The 18,876-nt window shown below is 42.0% G+C and overlaps 2 protein-coding genes across 4 annotated transcripts in view; one reads left to right on the forward strand and one right to left on the reverse strand.

Moving 5' to 3' along the window:
- kcnk4b (potassium channel, subfamily K, member 4b) overlaps nt 1-18,876 on the forward strand; it is a 30,462-nt gene that overhangs the window by 2,866 nt on the left and 8,720 nt on the right. The window lies entirely within an intron of this gene.
- LOC104957960 (probable ATP-dependent RNA helicase DDX5) lies at nt 9,408-17,201 on the reverse strand. 2 transcript variants are annotated; one of them, XM_010785635.1, is made up of 13 exons: nt 17,049-17,201; nt 15,972-16,155; nt 15,745-15,841; nt 15,295-15,428; nt 15,110-15,175; nt 14,715-14,856; nt 14,304-14,464; nt 13,542-13,714; nt 12,919-13,029; nt 12,594-12,655; nt 12,443-12,502; nt 10,977-11,198; nt 9,408-10,209 (listed from the first exon to the last, which is right to left on the reverse strand). In XM_010785635.1, exons 1-13 carry the CDS (start codon nt 17,093-17,095, stop codon nt 9,752-9,754), a joined length of 1,917 nt encoding a protein of 638 aa, XP_010783937.1. In that variant the 5' UTR covers nt 17,096-17,201; the 3' UTR covers nt 9,408-9,751. The 2 variants fall into 2 exon arrangements, with proteins under 2 accessions (XP_010783937.1, XP_010783938.1); XM_010785636.1 differs by having other exon boundaries at nt 10,087-10,209; nt 10,964-11,198.

Raw genomic sequence — 18,876 nt, forward strand, 5'->3', positions numbered from 1 at the left:
AGCGAACGCGCACACCTACATGTATTGTTGTTGTTAGCATCTGGTGTTAGCTAGCTGCGCTAACGGATATAAGGAGCTGTTTAAGAAAACAGGAGCGACATTTCGCCGACAACTGCGCCGAGCACTTGACTTTATGCAGGTAGCCAGACAGTGGGACATTGTACGAAAAGTCAGCACACTCAGCACGGATAGTGCGCGCAACATGATTGCAGCGTCCAGGCAGCTCCTGTTTGAGCATATGCCTTGAGTTGCACATAGCTCCAATGCTCCATCACACACACTCACACACACACACACACACACACACACACACACACACTTTGTATTGTATTATTGTATGAGAGAGGTTCCAGATTGAATTGAGACGAATATTTGTAATGTTCAGAGGTTGTTGTGTTTAATATTCATGAGAATATTTGTCATTGTTCAAATGATGATAAACATTTGCATAAAGCATATTTGTCCACTCATATGTTAAGAGTATTAAAAACTTTAAAAAATATATTCCTCTAAGGTACATTTAGAACAGATAAAAAATGTGCGATTAATCGCGATTAACTATGGACAATCATGCGATTAAATATTTTAATCGACTGACAGCCCTAATATTTAGACAAACATTCAGGTATAGAGTAGCATACAGCATTCACTTGATCTGAAATCATTTCAAAATAAATCAAATATTTAAAAGGTAGTCATTAAGAAATAAAAAGATGGATTCATAACAATATATTACTGAACTATAACCCACTGGGGTGTAAAAACATGAAAGTGCTGCGGAGATGGTAAGTAAATAATTTAGGCTGTGTCAATTACATTGCAGTTATTACTCGCACATAAACCATACATTATTATAAACAATATGTGGATACTAAAGTAAAATGGCAGCCTAAGGTCGTTTTTTTATGTTCTGATTTTCAGAGTGTCAGAGCTGCTCGAGTATGATAATAACTTTGAAAACACAATAGTCACTCTGTAGTTTGTCAATTGAAAAAATGCTTTCAACATAAAACGTTCAAAATACAGACACGGCCACAACACACAGAGCTACCATGGCTGCAAAGTCACAGCCATTCTCATGGACCCCATAAGCCAAACAGGCCTCAGTGGCATCTTCAGTTTTCAAGCTTTAATGGTTAGCTTCAGCTGGTGGTCAGACATTGTTTAGTTCAAATCTATAAGATTGCTGGGAAGTCTGACGGCTCTTTAACTAGACACTGGGCAGCTTCCTCCTGTGAGTGTGTGAAATTGAAGCAGGATGTAAACTGGAAAACGGCAAGTCCAGCTGACTGTCCCTACACAAATGAACCTGTCAAAACAGGAAGCATGAACAGGACCTCTAAAGTAAATATAGTTATTCATAACTAGTTGTCGTTGACAGTGTGTTTGTTGTCCTTCAGGAGACCGGAGATCTGTTACAGTCCAGAGGGAGAGAGTTCGGCGTGACCACGGGCAGGAAGAGGCGCTGTGGTTGGCTGGACCTGATTCTGGTTAGATACGCCCACATGGTCAACGGCTTCTCCGCGTAAGGAACTATCTCAATGTTAAATTGTCCCTCAGCTTATGTTAATACTGAGGTTACTGGTAAGCTCCATGCTGCACACTGACCGTCTACAGTCATCAATTTAACAGACTTCTTTCTCGCAGGATTGCCCTGACGAAGCTGGACATTTTGGACACGCTGCCAGAGATTCAGGTGGGCGTGGCCTATAAGGTTGACGGAAAAGCTCTGCTAAGTTTCCCCGGTAGGTCCCTCCCATTTAGATGTTACATTGACCAGCTCTTTGTCCGCGCAGGAAAGAAAAACAGTTGTGGAGTCAGCAGTCGACAACAAGCATTAGTTTATTAACTTGAAGTAGGAGTTTCATGGAGAGCAGGGCTGCAACTCATTATTTAGTTGGAATGCTGTTAACAGCATTCCAACTAACTGTTATTCTACGCACGAAATTTGTATTATTCCGCCGGTATTTTGCCGCGCTTCTTCTCCCGCATTGAACATCGCAGAAACTCCGTTCAAACATCAAAACGTTCAGCTCGGTCGGGAATCGATGGCTATTACTTTTCTCATTCATAACTTTCATAATTCCAGAGATACATCCCATAATACATCACATTTTTAACATTGAAGTCAATGGAGAAAATCTTCAGACTTCAACAAATCTTCATGCAATTCAACTGCTAACTGTTCATTCATACTTTCACTCAGACACCTCATTCCAACTTTAAAATGTTACACATCTTTCTTACATTATTCGTGTAAAACAACTTTTAAATCTGATTCTTACTTTTAGAGATACTAAACATTGTTCAGACCTTGTTTTAGAGGTTTTCTTCACATTTTAACATTAACTCGAGTGTGTTATGTAAATGTGAAGAAAACCTCTAAAACAAGGTCTGAACAATGTTTAGTATCTCTAAAAGTAAGAATCAGATTTAAAAGNGAGGCTCGCTCGATCTCGGTGGTGCACGCGCGCCACGTATCAGGGAGGGTACCGTGTATCCATAATGTTTGTAACTAAAAAGAACATAGACTCAGTGCAAGTTCGAGATCTCGAACTTCACGTGAAGTACGAGAAAGTTGTTGGTAAAAGCCGAGTCAACTCGAGGCGTTCTAATCCGGAGGCGTTCTCCGGGGGAGGCGTTCCTCGGAGTGTTTCTAATCGGGGAGCGTTCACTCGGGAGCGGTTCACTCTGGGAGGTGCGTTCACTTCGAGGCGTTCCACTCGGGGTGCGTTCGAGACGTACTAGCGGGACATCCCTCCCTGCCGGGACGACGAGGTATGGACATCCAACAGCGCGAACGTAGGTAATGTAGGACCATGATGGAAGTGACAGGTGGTCCACAGTATGATGTGTACAAATTAGTGAAGGTTCATTTGGGAAGCTAGTTCACTCCGAGCTTGTTGTAAACAATAAAATTTTGGTTTTTACAAGTGAGATTCAAACTTTGACTTTGTGATCTATAGAAGTATAAAATCCTGATTTTTAACTCGAATACGTTTATGTTTAAGAAACTTACGTACACCGTGTTAGTTATTGGAATTGACTTTAATACTCGATGAATATGAACTGAAGGTGAAATATGTGTAATATGTTGATTGTAATATAACCTGTAATAATCAATTCATAATAAGTTTAATAAGTGTGGTAGTTTTGTATTTGAGATTTACTACAGACGCCATTCTATGGACCGCCATAATTTCAATCGAGGTGAAAAGGTAGACGTTATGCGTTACCTAATTGTTGTAATTACGTACAGGAATATTAAGTTATTTTGATAGAAATTCGTAGTAAACTACGATTATGAACTAACGAATCCAATAACCCTGCGTCGGGAAAGGGACACGTTACATGAACTTGTAAAAATGGAATTGTTAAAGAATGTAAACTTGTTTGTTTACATAGGTTTTGTTGGTGACTGATGTGTCCGATGTTCGGGTGTAGTTCGAATATGATCTTTTTTTATCTTTTTTAGCGTTAATCGTACACGTTGTTCGGGTCAGTGTGATTTTGCTCGTCCTGTTTACAATTGTCATCCTAAGGTAACAGATAAGTAGGTCGAGGGATACAGTGTAGATGCTTTCTCACCGCTGGCTTAACACTGTAAGAACTTGTTCAGGCTGACAATACAAGGATATATCTGGACATATGCAACAAGTCTCATATGACACATCTCTGGTATGTGATGTGCGTTAACAAGCTTTTCACAGTGTGTGTGTTAATGCTCTCTCTCTCTCTCTCTCTCTGAGTTTGACTTTATCAATCCTCGTGGGTGAGTCTCTCAAGTGTCGGTTGCTTAAAGATTCTCTGTACCTGTCGGAGTACCAGACGTGTCTTCAGGCTTACGTGTCTTCGCTTAAGGTAACACATTCAGACAAAACTTCGCTAGCGCGAATAACCTTAATGCGATAGTCGGTCTACACGATATAATTTCACGATAGCGCGCGATTTTAGCCTAGCGACGTCTTTGGCTATACATGGAATTCTTGTCGCTCACTGTCCTTATTTAAACTTTTGAATTAACCTTGTTGCAACGCGCGCTTATTCTGTTGACTTCATGCTCGGTCTCAAGGCAATTCGCAGCAGGAGTGCTTTCTGTCGCCCTCGCATTATGGTGAGTTGATACGGTTTGTAATCGTCTGTCTTCGAGACTTCATAAGTAGCCCAAGATTTTTCTAGATTTAATTTTCGCGGGTGAGAGTGTTCTTGGCTCTCGCGTACTTATTTCTGTGTGTTGTCTACTCTGCTCATCTGTGAGCAAATTTAAATCAGTCGACGAATAGCTGATTGTAGCGTGCCTTAGATACACTTTTGTGTCGTGGCTCTCGCTGTGCGTTTCCCATGCGTCCCGCTCATGTTCTGTGTTTGTCATTGACTCGGTGGTTTTAGCTGTCCGTTTTTTTGGCAAATGTCTTTGGTTGGCGTGTGTTCGTGCGGGTCCTCTCGCGCGTTGTGTCGCTCGTAGTCGCGTTGTGCATCCACGACGGAGGTGCTCTCTGCGGTGGCGCAGGTTCCAACCCACTCTTTGCGTTGGTGTGCTGTACGTCCCTTCCTCCGCCTTGGCGCGCGCTCGTGGTCAGCTGTGCTCGTGGTGTCCCCTTTTTGGGTGGCGGAGGTGAGGCCACGAACCGACTTATGTGTGTGGATTCGGTCGCTTAGTGGGGCGCGCGCTTGTCCGCACTCTCTCGCGCTTCTCTCGCTCTGTTACGCAGTCTCGCTTCTCTCGCGCGCCTCAGACCGTGTGAGTGGACTGTGTAGAGTCGTCCTGACAATTTGCCGATGTACCCCCGGTTGTTGGTGCACGCGGACTCCTCTCTAGGGCCTAGTAGCGTTTATGGACGTATAGTGTGCGCGCCTCAATTGGGGACGGCTCGTAGAGCACTGGCGCGGCGACGGAAGCTCTCCGATAGTCACGCTGCGGGCAACGGCTCGACGCGCTAAGTCTACGGTTGTTGTGTTTCTATTTTTTCGTGAGTAGGGTTGTAGTTATTCTGTTGTGTTGTGTATATGTGTTTCTTTTTTTTTTTTTTTTTTTTTCTTTTTGTGTGGACTCGCTCGTAGTCGTACGCGAGTAAACGTCGTGTGTGCTACCTTTTGTATCTTTGACTTTTCGAATAAAAGGTTCAGTGCGGTCCGCCCGCGCCAGCCGTAGCGGTCTGCACCTTACGCGCGTCTCACTGTCTCCATCCGACCACTCTCTACGACCTCTTCTTGAACTTTTCATATCATAGTCCTGTGTGTGCACTGCGCCTTAGTGAGTGACTGTTGCCGTGACACTCACCCACTGTGAGCCTCATTGCGGTATTTGTAGATAGAAGGTCCAATGCTACAGTGTATGCACAGCATGCGAACACGTCGTTGGAGCACTGGTGGTGTCGTACACCGCGTGGGCTGAGTCCCTGTCGGTGGTCGCCGCGTCGCGCTGATCGACGTCTCGAGGTCAGGCGCAGACTCTACGACTGGTCAGGCTTAGCTCGAACGTGTAGCTCGCTCTTTCGGGTGCTACACTGTGACGTGTCAACCACTCAAACGTGCTGTCTTACAGGCCCGCGCTGCCGCGCCTCTTATTTCCTCCTCTTATCCACTTCATGTCTCTTCATCAATGATACGTATCACTAAGTTTGGTTACTATCTTCTCCACTCATCTCCTATTCTATCTCTATACTCACATTCCACAGCATCGCTTACGTCACGACACAGCCACCAACACCACACACCACTACTAGCTACTTACCACACATCTTTGTTCGGATCGACGCGGAGCGTACCCGACCTTCTGACCTAATCACAACCGTACGTCAGTTACGTAGAGGTGAAACAGGGACAGTAGTGTGTGAGGGAGGCGAACACCTAGAAGCTCCGTACACACACACCGAAGGGAAATCATTGTATCAGTCGCACACACACACACACTGTGTGGGTGTCGGGTACTTGGACTTGTAAGAGGGGAGGTCGCTCGCTTTCCTCAAGTGTAACAAGGTGGTCGTCTCCACGGAGTGTGTGTTGGTGTGTGTGTGTGTGTGTGTGTGTGTTGTGGTGTGTGTGTGTGTGTTGGTGTGTGTGTGTATGTGTGATTGTGTGTGTGTATGTCTGTGGTGTGTGGTGGGCTGTGGTGTGTGTTGGTGTGTGTGTGTGTGTGTGTGTTGTGTGGTGGTGTGTGTGTGTGTGTGTGAGAGTGAGCATTAGATTAGCTGAAAATAGACCGTCCGTCCACTACAAACATAAGAAGAGACGGCTGGAACCGGGCACGTTATCCCACACACACACACACAGACACAAGCCACACACACACACACCACACACCACCACACACACACAACACACCACACACACACACACACACAACACACACACACACACACACACACACACACCACACACATTACACACACACACAGGACACCAACACACACACACACCGCACAGCACGACCCACGCAGACCCAGACCCACGCCCACCAGCTTGAACTCATTGACCTGCAGTCTGACACACTTCAGTCAGAGCACTTTAGGTCAGTCTCACTGCCTGAGTTTTACTCTTCCCTGAAAGAGGAGAACTTCCCACACGATGAGACGTGCTCAGAAGATGATGGTCCTCTTTGGATCTACCTACACATGTGAACAGACATTCTCAGTGATGAAGTTCAACAAATCCACATACAGATCCTCTATCACTGATGATCACCTCTCAGCTGTCCTTCGCATATCCACCTCAGACATTGAACCAGATTTCCGTGCAATTGTTCAAGCCCAAGACCGACTGGATTTTTCTCACTGAAGTAAAATTAACTGAAAAACAAAAATCAAATGCACTCATTTATTTTTGTATAAAGCTGATTAATTTCTTATCTTTAACATACTGTAAAACACCTTTTCAGTATTGGTTTGTGAAGATGAACGTGTCAAAAATGTAATTAAATACTGATTCAATGATTGTTTTTACTACTTATTACCTGTAGGAGTATTTTCCTATTTGGCCCACTCCACAATTTCATATATTTATTGTAAGGGAGCATTCTTATTCTTTTGATTACCAGTAACAGCTCATACAAATATGTAATATACTGCATTCTATAATGGGAGAAAATGAATATTGAGCAAGATTAAGTTCAACTTATTTTGATTTGGCCCCCCAACACAGCTCGAGTTTCTGAAGTGGCCCCTTGTAAAAAATAATTGCCCACCCCATAGACTGTGTGTATGTGATTATGCATGTGTAGTATGACACCTGGTGGACAGTAAAGGAAGTACCAGGGGTCGGCAACCCGCGGCCCTCGAGCCGCATGCGGCCCTTTAAGCCCTCTGCTCTGGCTCCCTTGAGCTTAGACAAAAGTAAGAAGGAAATAAAATAAAAGTATTTGTAGGACTATTTATATTTTGTTGCACGGTTGAAAATGTTTCGTATCTTGTATTTTGAGGTGATACTGTGACACATAAATAAAAAACAAAACGGTTTTAATTAGGTCAACTAAAATATGCGTCACATCCTGCTACGGTCCCGCGCGAGCGCCTTTTCTTGGAGGCGAATAACCTGACCCCCGGCTGCGTCTATCGTTATTCCAACCCAGTTTAGATTTAACCACGCCCACTTCCGCATTACGCAAGAACGTAGCTTTAGCGTCATAGACTTAATCTTCGGCAGTTATAGCCATAGCGGTCGCGGTAAAGCAGGAATAGTTGTTTTTTGTCTTGCTGGTGTTTTATCATCTCAGCTGGTGTAAGTATTAGCATTATTTAATGATACTATTTTATATATATATAGGCCTACACACATTTATTCATTTATAAACATATATAATATATAAACACACACTTATATGTACTCACACATGTATTTATTCATTTATACACACAGATGTTTACTGGTGTTTTATCATCTCAGCTGGTGTAAGTATTAGCATTATTTAATGATACTACTTTATATATATATAGGCCTACACACATTTATTCATTTATAAAAATATATATATATTAATGTTAAAATAGACATTTATAACATATTATAAAAATATATATATATTAATGTTAAAATAGACATTTATAACATATTATAAAAGTCTATAAAATATTAAATAAACGTTAACATGTTATATATAGGCTATATATACAGATGTTTGCTAATGTATCCCTCTTATATCCATCAGGAATTAATATTAAATGACGAATTAACATTACCTCAGCACTGCATAAGTGTGGTCGTCAGTCATATTGACAAAGATATTGTATATTATGCATACAGTCTATGATATTATGCAGCGTTTATAAGGACGGTATTTTGCTTCTCAGATTCATTGTCAGATTCAGATTTCGCGGGTGTGCCGTGTCTACGTAGAGCTACGTCGATCCTTGCGTAATGCGGAAGTGGGCGTGGTTAAATCTAAACTGGGTTGGAATAACGATAGACGCCCCCCGGCTCGATGAGCGAACTATGGATAAATCAAAGAAAAGCACCGGAGGAACACAGGATTTAATTCTGCCTGGACAGTTATATGCTTTCACAGCAAACGATGCTGGTTTACCGGTATGTTTGATATGTAGAGAGAAGTTGTCAACGGTGCTGCAGCCTTTACGTATCGAGGAACAACACGGGAGAGGAAGACAGCAAACAATCTTCAGTCATAATTCATGTGAATGAATGTGAAATGTCATTTATTTCAGAAAACACTTTATTTACCATGGAATGCTCTTAATGTCCCGATAGCAATGAATATATTAAATGCTTTGACAATAAATACTTACAAAAATTAATCTGTGGAAGCCGTAACGCTGTAAAAAGCACGACCAATCATTTTAGCCGGCCCGGCTAAAATAACTGGATGGCCTACCTGCCTGTCAGCCTTCCATCTGTGCACAAACTTATCTCGTGCCCTAATTGGTCATGCGCGTTCGTGTGTGTTGGAGGGGCTCTGTAAGAAAGTGGCATATTTTTTCCCGTTGTGTATTTTCAAATTCTAGCGCACTCGAGTTGGTTTCTCCATTCTTACCTACTTTACCTTTAACTCTTTTTAGGGTGCAGCTGTACTTTATTTATCTCAAAGTGGGCACATTTTAATAATATATATTTTTTTCTTCAAATGTGCAGAGGACTCCCCAAGTGCTGTGTTTAATTTATTTTAAAGTATTTTGTGTATTATTTTTAATTCTCCTTATAGGATTTCTTTGTTTCTTATTAGAGGTTAACAGTTTTATATAACGTAATAAATAGCCTAATAAATGCGAAAAAACTAGTTTGTCTGATATAACAATAAATACAACTTTATAAGCTATCAAGCTATGAAATGTTTTGCGGCTCCAGACAAAAAAATGTTTGGGAAAAAGGAGCAAAATGGCTCTTTTGGTCAAAAAGGTTGCAGACCCTTGATATAGGGAGACATTGTAACTAGCAGAAAATAACACAGAAACAGCAAATCTCTTTTTATGTTTTATTTTTGAAAGATCATGCAGTGCACTTCCAAGTTAGGAGCTTAACATCACTTTCAGGATACAAGAAAAAACCAATACATTTTGTAATTACCTAATACAAAACAAAGCTAAACATTACTGAGGAATGTAACAAATTAAATAGTAATAGGGGGAAAGAAAAGTGTGCAACACCACTAACGCTGCACTGCAGATCTTAAAAAGGCTCGATAAGAGGTTGATGTCGTCTGTAACCCTGTCGTGGAAATACAAAAAAATCTGGATCAAGTGTGGCGAACTTAAAAAGACAAAAAAAGAAGCAATAAATTACTTTCTTTCAAGTGTGTGCTATTTTACTGCGAGAATTGAGGAGGCATGGGGTACGGCACCAGCGGTGGGGGGTGCTGCTGAGGAGGAGCCTGGTTCTGGGGGAAGGGGAAGGGGGGGTGCCCGGCTAGTTGTGGGGCTTTAGCTAGGAAGGGCTGGGCCTGGAAGTTCTGGCCACCGAAGGCTCCGGGCGGGTTGTTAAAGTTGGACTGTCCGTTTCCGTTGTACCCGGCTCCTCCTCCTCCTCCGCTGTAGCCGTTAGCTGCCGCGGCGCCGCCACCACCGCTAACGCTGCTGCCGTTTCCTCCATAGCCTCCATTCTGTGAACTGCTGCTGCTGCCAAAAGGTTTGCTTGGTCCGTTGTCGTATCCTCTGCTACCGCTATCCCGGTCCCTAAAACTGCCAAAGTCACGTCTCCCAGAATACCTATCCCGCCGGTCGTCCCTGTAATCACCACCTCGACCGCCCCTTGAACGACCCCCCCCTGCAGGGAGAGAGAAAGAACAGGAGGTTTAAGAAAGAGACAGCCATTTTGTTTTCAAACACAAGCGTGGCATTCAAATATTTGTTGGTGGTTGAATTGTCCCAAACATATCAGGTCCCATGTTCGTTTCCAATCTCCTTAGCCTGTAAAGCTAATTCAACATTTTACTTATATGCCATAACGTCGCTTAAGTGCAACTAGAGAAAGTGTTATGAGTTAAATGTTTCTTTGTGACACTGATCTGATTAAAGATTATAATTAGGGCTTGTCCACAAAACGTACTGACGAGTGAGTAAACAGGTGTATTTGTTCCGGTCTTTTCGGCACAAAGTTGTCCATTGTTTTCGGGCATCCCTGTTTCCTAAAGCCGGGTCAATCTTAGCGTCCACTGGATTATACTCAGTCACTCTGACAGACAGGCATAGTGGCGGGAGGCTGATGTTTCTTAAGCTATTCTTCTATATTCAATGTTTGAAGAGTGACTTGATATACTTGTCATCTTAAGTATAATTTAAAATAAAGCAGATCCATGTCAAACATTACAAGTCCATTTAAGTTTGTGAAGCATTAAACACAAGTAGTATCTATATGCACTTTTAGTTCAATGAAAAGTGTTTAGAACTAGATATTTTTTTGGGACAATTTCACCAGAAATAGTGATATAGAAGTGAATAAAAAGCCCCTCGAAAGTCCCAGAGCAAAGAGCAGCAGAAAGAGAGTGGCTGCACTTCACAGCACAGTTTCTGTATCTCACCAATTGGATTTACCTCCTCTGTCTTCCGCCATCTGGAGGAGCTTGGGGTTGATGGCCTGGTTGGCTTCGCGGAGCACAGCGATGAGATCACTGGCCTGGCGCATGTTGTTCGGAGTGAAGAAGGTGTAGGCCGTGCCTGTCTTTTGGCTACGAGCCGTTCTGCCAATGCGGTGGATATAGTCCTCAGAGTTGTTGGGGTAGTCAAAGTTGATGACAAATTTCACATCTTCCACATCTGTAAGATTGTGTTGCGGTGTGGCATAAAGGAAAAGCAGGACAGCACACAAAGAGACGTGTGCCAGCGCCACCACAACAACCAGATCAAAAACAAAAAGTTAGTGGAGGTCATGAGGTAGAGAAACGGCTGGCTAATATCCACAAAAACTCTAACTCCTTTGGGGAGACTACGGTGGGAAAAGAGAACCGATGCACACTCCATTGGCTTCCAATCCAGTGGGATAATAAAATAAAAACCCTCCCCCTCACTGGCAGACCACCCTCAGAAAGAATGGATCAGAAGTCTTACCATTTTCTGGAGTATGCATTCACTAGTCCATTCCCATTGCAGCACACGCCCAAAACACTGACTCATTACTGCCTCCTAGTGTGCCTGAACTAGCACTACAGCAAGGTCCCATCTCTCTAAAGCTCACTGCAGTGTCTGTTGATCTGAACCAATTTGCAGGATGCCTACAAACAGTGCATCCCAAGCTTTTTTTCCAGACCCAGTGTTCTCATAATGTCTCTCGTTGGCAGGTCTCGACATGACTTTGAAAACGCAGGCGAGGGAGGAGTGTGAGCTTGGATTTTGTCCAAGTGTGTCCAACAACGAGCATGTCCCACTGTCACCAAAAGCGCCAGTAATAAGCCATGTCATTTACAGAGGTGAAGAGGTATGGTATCGATCTGACAGAACTGCTCTTCGAAAGTTTTTTTTAAGAAACTTGCAACGTTAAAATCGCCACCCATGCTTTACAACGAGTCTACGCAACAGAAAGCACCTTCCAAATGACTCAAACAGCTTGCGATGCACAGTACATGCAAGACAATAGGAGACAGTGTAGCTGGGCTTTGAGCTGGGACGGTTACAGAGCCTGGGTGTGTGAAGCAGTCCAAACCATTGCCAGAGAACAGACGAGCTTTATGGGGGCGGAACTGTGGCCAGCCCTCAACTCGCCCACCCCGTTTTTAGGCAGGCCAGCGCGTTATTATATGCTGCTCTTTTGGCCTGGTCACCTCTGTGTCTATCTGCACGACTGGGAGACCCGCGCCTCGCCAGTCAGGACACCTCCAAGAATCCTCCTTCCCCCTCTGGAGAACCTGGGCTTGTCATGCCAAGGCCCTGCCACACAGACTGCGCCTTCAGGTCAGGGGAGAAACTCAGAGAGAAGCAGAAGGAGTTACAGAAAGCAAACACTTTCCTCTCTTGTTTTTAAAAATGCATTAAAGAGTGGACGAGTGTTCAGGGAGGATACTGACCTAAACCCCTGGAGGCAACATCGGTGGCAATGAGAATCGGAGCCTTTCCGTATTTGAACTCTGAAAAAGACAGAATAAAAAAGGTAATTCAAAAGATGTTTTATTGTATATTCTACAGTTATTTGATGAATTAGATGAGGCAGTAGCTTACCATTGAGAACCCAGTCTCTCTCTTGCTGGCTTTTATCTCCATGGATTCCCATACCAGGCCATCTAAACAAAAACATTGACGGTTTCATCGTTAGAACATGCAGGAACAAGTCAGTAAAACAGGCAATGCTACCGTGATTAACCCTTAGATGCATAAGTGGGTATTTATTATTGAAGTTTTTTCAATTACATTTTTTTATCATTTCATATTCCAGCTATTCCTCAGAAAACATGTCATTCAAATTTCATACATTTTAAGAAATTGTATTACTACCCCGTCCATCACTCGTGCATCCAAGGGTTACGTGTTTCATTTCAACACTTACCCATCCTTTCTCATCCTCCTGGTGAGATCATCACAACGCCTCTTGGTCTCCACAAAGATGATGGTCTTGTTCTCCTTCTCGCTCATGATTTCCTCGAGCAGGCGGATCAGTCTGAAACAAAGACAGCGGCTCGGTCAGTACCAACATATCAAGAGTCATACACTCATAGAGTACAAATTGTATATCGAGCCAATGTTTCCTTTGCATTTTAACACAAGTTTTTGTATCTCTCACTACTTCCTAAATGCATGCAGTCTCACTTAGACCGCAAGTGTGCTAACAAGTGTCTAAGAAGAGTAACCACTTGTTCAGTTTGTCTCATCACTGATTGAGATTAGTCAGCCACTGTGTCGCTGCCATCTCACCCACAGTGATGGGTTAATATTCCCTTCTAACGACAACTCACCCTGTCACTGTTTAGACAAAGAAAGCGCTTTTTTGGAGGGTGATTCAAATGATTAATAGGCAAGTAAATTTAGCAAAGTAATAGTAAGAAATGGCACCAAATAGTTGGATCAATACATGTCTTTGGAAGTAGTGAATGATAAATGAGATCTGAACTATACAGCACCAACTAATAACTAGATAATAATGGGGTCTTTATTGTGTCCATTATGACTCACTTGTTTTCCTTCTCTCCGTCGTTGCAGACGTCCACGATCTGCAGGATGTTGTGGTTGGCACTGAGCTGCAGCGCTCCGACGTTGATCTGGACGTACTCCTTCAGGAAGTCTTCTGCCAGCTGGCGGACCTCTTTGGGCCAAGTAGCACTCCACATGAGAGTCTGACGGTCAGGCTGCGAGAAAACGGAGACATTTAGTACAACGTTTCCACAACTAACAAAGCATTCATCTCCCATGTAGAGCTTCTACTTCTAACTGGACATTTATATTCAATCTTTAACTAGATACAGTTTGTCTCATCACTGATTGAGATTAGTCAGCCACTGTGTCGCTGCCATCTCACCCACAGCGATGGGTTGATATTCCCTTCTAACGACAACTCACCCTGTCACTGTTTAGACAAAGAAAGCGCTTTTTTGAAGGGGTGATCCAAATTATTTACTTCTTATTATGGATGCTTTGATCGATAAGCCGATAGAATAGCGGTATGCAACGTGTGTGTAGCAGAAATCCTGCAGCTCCACCCGCTGTGACGGACCGGTGAGCAGAGCAGAACACACTTAGCTATTTTATCTACCTCTGGAACAAGCTAAACTAGTTATAAATATATTTATAGAGAGGGATAGAGCCCCATTAACTGAGTTTTAAACATCACTTTAAATGGAAGATCCCCATAGGCCCCGCCCACTCGATACCCTACTTTTGATCATAAAATGTGGTGTCTGATGTCAAAATCTGCGAGTCTAGGCCTCCCAAACGTACCCGGATTTGGTCGACGATCTTTCTGATCTGTGGCTCGAAGCCCATGTCCAGCATTCTGTCGGCCTCGTCCAGGACGAGGTAAGTGCAGCGGCGGAGGTTTGTCTTTCCGGACTCGAGGAAGTCGATGAACCTGCCAGGAGTGGCGATGCAAATCTCCACGCCTACAATGAGAAGAGTAACCATGAGAACGGCATTTTTGAAACATACATTTTTTTCTGGCTCAACAAAGGGCGTGGCTGAGGGACTTATACATACTGCCATGCCACTATATAGGTTCCTTGGTTTGTCATTGTAGCAAGTCAGTTTGTTGAAGTATTTTTCTTTTATATACCTAGTTATTAGAGATTATTGGTTTATGCTATTTGGGTAAATATATATATATTTTTTATTAGATTGCAAACTACACAATACCTCTTTCCAAGTCACGGATCTGGGGTCCTTTCGGGGCGCCTCCATAGATACATGTGGACTTCAGACGTGAAGCTCTGCCGTATTCTGCTGCCACCTGTTGCACCTGCTGAGCCAGCTCACGTGTTGGGGCTAGCACCAAGCACTGTGGAGAGGGAAAACAACTTTAGGCATGCTTCATAAAAATAATTCATGCCCCCTGAGGCTACTTGTTTTGTCTCATCACTGATTGAGATTAGTCAGCCACTGTGTCGCTGCCATCTCACCCACAGTGATGGGTTAATATTCCCTTCTAACGACAACTCACCCTGTCACTGTTTAGACAAAGAAAGCGCTTTTTTGAGGGTGATTCAAATGATTTATAGGTAATTAGCATGGGAAGTTCTGGGAATACTTACAATGGGTCCGTCTCCACGCTCCAGGAAAGGCTGGTGGTTGATGTGGACAATTGAAGGCAACAAATACTGTGGAGAAAAATACACGACAGTCACTACCATGAGCTAAACAAGTGTTAACAGTCACTACTATGAGCCAAACAAGTGTTAATAGTCATAAAGATTTACTATCTGAATATTAAACTTACAGAAAGAGTCTTGCCAGAGCCAGTCTGTGCAATGCCGACCATATCCTTTCCACTGAGAGCCAGAGGCCAGCCTTGAGCCTGGATGGGTGTTGGTTCAGTCCAGCCTGCTTTGTTGATGACATCCATCACATAGGCTGGAGAAAAGGAAAATAAATAAAAATTAATGTATGCAAACATTTCTGACATGAACCACAACTTTCTAAGCATCTCAAATGTATTTAGTCTTCAGATAAGATTTATTTTATTAATCCCAAAGTGGGAAATAGATTTATTGTGGCATCTCTAAGGCTTTGGACAAGACTTAAAGAATAAAATATTTATACTTAACAATAAATATATATCTATAGTGTATGTGGAATAAAGAGTGTACATACATACAGATGATAGAATACACTAATTGACCAACTCACTAAAGTACAAATTGTGAAAATGGGTTTATTGTATACTTACATGGGAAGCTGGCTTCGTGGAAATTGGCAATAGGATTTGGGCAATCTCTCCCCTTAATGGTAATGATTTTGGTCCGTCTGTATGTTTCAACTTCAGCCTGGAAGAAAAAAAAACCGCATGTTGTTCAGTGATCATTGCATAACCTGAACACGTGCAGGAGGGAGGTGCAGGAGGGAGTTATGTAACACTGCATTGCATGGACCGAACCACGCTGTCTGACTACATACCGGGTTCCTGCGGGTAACATCGGGATGCTGTTGGTAGAAGTTCTTCTCAAACTTAGGGAGCTCATCCATGTTCCATTGTTTCTTCCTCAGCCTTTCTCCGGGGTTTCCGAACTTCCCTCCACCGCCTCCACCTCCGCGACCACCACCTCCGCCGAAGCGAGGGGGTCCTCCGCCACCACCGTACCTGCAAAAACATTCCCCGTTTTAGTCACACATATAGTCCGTTTACAGCAAGTGAACAAAGACTCGTGTTAACTGCGTCATTCTGTAGGAAATGTAAAGCTGTCATATACTTTTCAACCAGTAGAGGAACAATGGAAAAAAACAGCCGGCATTTTGTGAACGCTTTCATTGCTGCCACATGGCGGAAAAAAGCCGACTATCTGCCTTAAAACGGTGTTTAAAAAGAAATCTTTGTTAAATAAGACCTCATCTGGGGATTGTAGTGTCATATAGTACAATATATTATAACATTCTCTTCACACTGTACATTTTACATTAATATGTAATGTATATATCCCATTCCGTACGCATTTCATATAAATAAAATCTTACTTTAATGAGTTAGCTGTAATTTGGCCTTTCTTATTACAGCCTTCCGCTTAGTTGCATTATCCAGTTTGAGATTTTTCAATGTATATATGTTCTATTCATCATTTAGCAAATAATGTGTAATGCCTTTGTTTTAAAACAATGCTGTACATTTTCCCATGGCATTTGGGATCCATAAAGTCTATCTTATTAAAGAGTTAGCTTAGCCACCGTTATGCTAAAGGCAGCTAATGCCGGGACACGAGGCCAAAACTAGGCCTCTGGCCAAAGACAACAGGCCCCGGCGCGGGCCGCACGAGGAAATAAAACCAACCAACCAACGGTTTTTCAAATTAGAAAAACGCCGGTTATAAGAAACACATCAAATATATACGGTTTCCTTTCATATTGAATGGAAAATAAACCATATATTGTTTTATTTGATACCATTTCTCCCGTTTTAAAAAAAAGTGTTATGTCATCTATTTCCACCGACCACACGAGGCCGAAACTCGCCTAAAACATCCGAAATAAAAATGCACTTACCCTCTGTCTCTATCCCTGCCGCGGTCTCTGTCTGAATATCCAGGCATTTTGTAAACAAGTGGTATAAATAAAAAAGTTAAATACCCTTCAATGTGGATTTTTCCACCGACTAAAGAAAACCTGACCGGCAGTGGTGCTGTAATGCCGGTAATGTAAAAATAAGAGCCGGTACTTATAGCTAGAGGAAGTACCCTCTTCCGATGTATTCATCCGCCTACCGGTTTTCCTTTTTCAGCTTCTACCGACAGACAACATAGACCCCAAACTGAGTAGTGAAACTGTGTTTTAGATTAAATGTAAGCATAGAAAATCAAATATTGATCCTTATCTCTTCAATTAATATATGTTATAAATTATACTACTGGTAGAATAATCTAAATGGCTTTTTTTTCAAAAATCACACACAACAGCGTTTATGTAACATCAGATAAAAACACGAACAGATCCAAAACTGTACATAGACGTTGAAACGTTGCATACATGTGGAAACGTTACATTAATGTTGATAACGTTTATTCTTTATTTCTCTTAATTCTGTTTGTCGGTTTTCCTTTTTGATACATTGAGAAATTATGGTTTCAACAATTGTCTGCGGATGGATATGTACGAGAGAGACATAAAGTGGTAATCCGGCTCTGACTTGCTTCCGATGTATTTACGGTAAGTGACGTCACCAGGACCAACACAAACATAAAGATACCCTTTCCTCATTCTTTCTTTAATAACACCAAATGTGCCTTATATAATGACTTTTTAATCTAATTTCAGGTCAAATGAGAGGACAACAAAGTGTCATTGTATTATTACAGATTTGTTTTGGTCCACTGATGTTTAAAATGTGAAAATTGAAAGCTTTTTTTCTTTAACATTAAGCTCAAAGGTGCACCAAAGAGACTGTACACATCTGAAAGTGAGTTTTACTGACTCTCTTGATTTTGGAAATTGTAAAACTATTTTGCCTGACATTATGAGGGTATCATCCAGAAAAAAGAAGATGTGCATGGATTCTCTTAAAAGTAGTCTAATTAATGAAAGACAAAATACCAAAATGTATGTTTGGTATCAACATTTTCTTAGCTTTGACCACTGGTTTAATGTAACTAGGTACATTTACTAAATTACTTTACTACAGTGGCTTTGGAGATTGGAATCAACCATTTAAATATCTAATAATGTATAGCATATAACACAGGGTAGGCTACCTAGCAGTATTTTTGCTGGCATTCAACTTGTAAAAAACATGTAATTCTTTTATTTTTATCTTTTATTTGACATATTGTATATCTTATATGAATATAATATCTTATTATAAATGATTTTACTTTTTTATTCCTATTATTATATCTTTCATTATTTTTCAACAACTGTCACCAAACTCAATTTACCCCGAAAAGCATTTCCAATGAGCTCCACTGTCAACAGCTCCAGCATAAACACATTAATACATCAATAATAGTTCCTTTACTTTGGGTATTTTAATCATATATTGATGCTTATACTTTGTTTAAGAGGTTTTAAATGCAGGACTTTTACTTGAGGCAGAGTAAATTGAGATAGAGGTATTTCTATACACAGGGAATACGAGAGTTTGTGCAGACGTAAACCTTTCACTAGTTAGTTGCAGTTGCATAATTACGAGACAAAACAAAGAATTTGTACTTGACACCTATCTTCCAACAGCTTCATTATCTATTGTCCTTTTCCCCTTCCCCCCCATTTTGACCCATCTGCCAGACGTTTTAATCCGGACTGGTATCAGTGGGAGGTCAGAGACATTCAGATGTAAAGTCTCTGTGTCCCCGTACTCCAGTATCATCTTGAGGTACTC

Source organism: Notothenia coriiceps, unplaced genomic scaffold, assembly GCF_000735185.1.
Source record: "Notothenia coriiceps isolate Sejong01 unplaced genomic scaffold, NC01 NC01_scaffold00028133, whole genome shotgun sequence".
In the NCBI taxonomy this organism is placed as follows: Eukaryota; Metazoa; Chordata; class Actinopteri; order Perciformes; family Nototheniidae; genus Notothenia; species Notothenia coriiceps.

What these genes read in the sequence shown, in the direction of transcription:
- LOC104957960 (XM_010785635.1), bottom strand. Translation starts at nt 17,095, where the DNA reads ATGCCTGGATATTCAGACAGAGACCGCGGCAGGGATAGAGACAGAGG. An exon ending in AGATCGTCGACCAAATCCGG is followed by an intron (nt 13,715 to 14,303) that starts GTACGTTTGGGA and finishes GTTTTCTCGCAG; the next exon opens with CCTGACCGTCAGACTCTCAT. An exon ending in AGGAGGATGAGAAAGGATGG is followed by an intron (nt 12,656 to 12,918) that starts GTAAGTGTTGAA and finishes GTTTTTGTTTAG; the next exon opens with ATGGCCTGGTATGGGAATCC.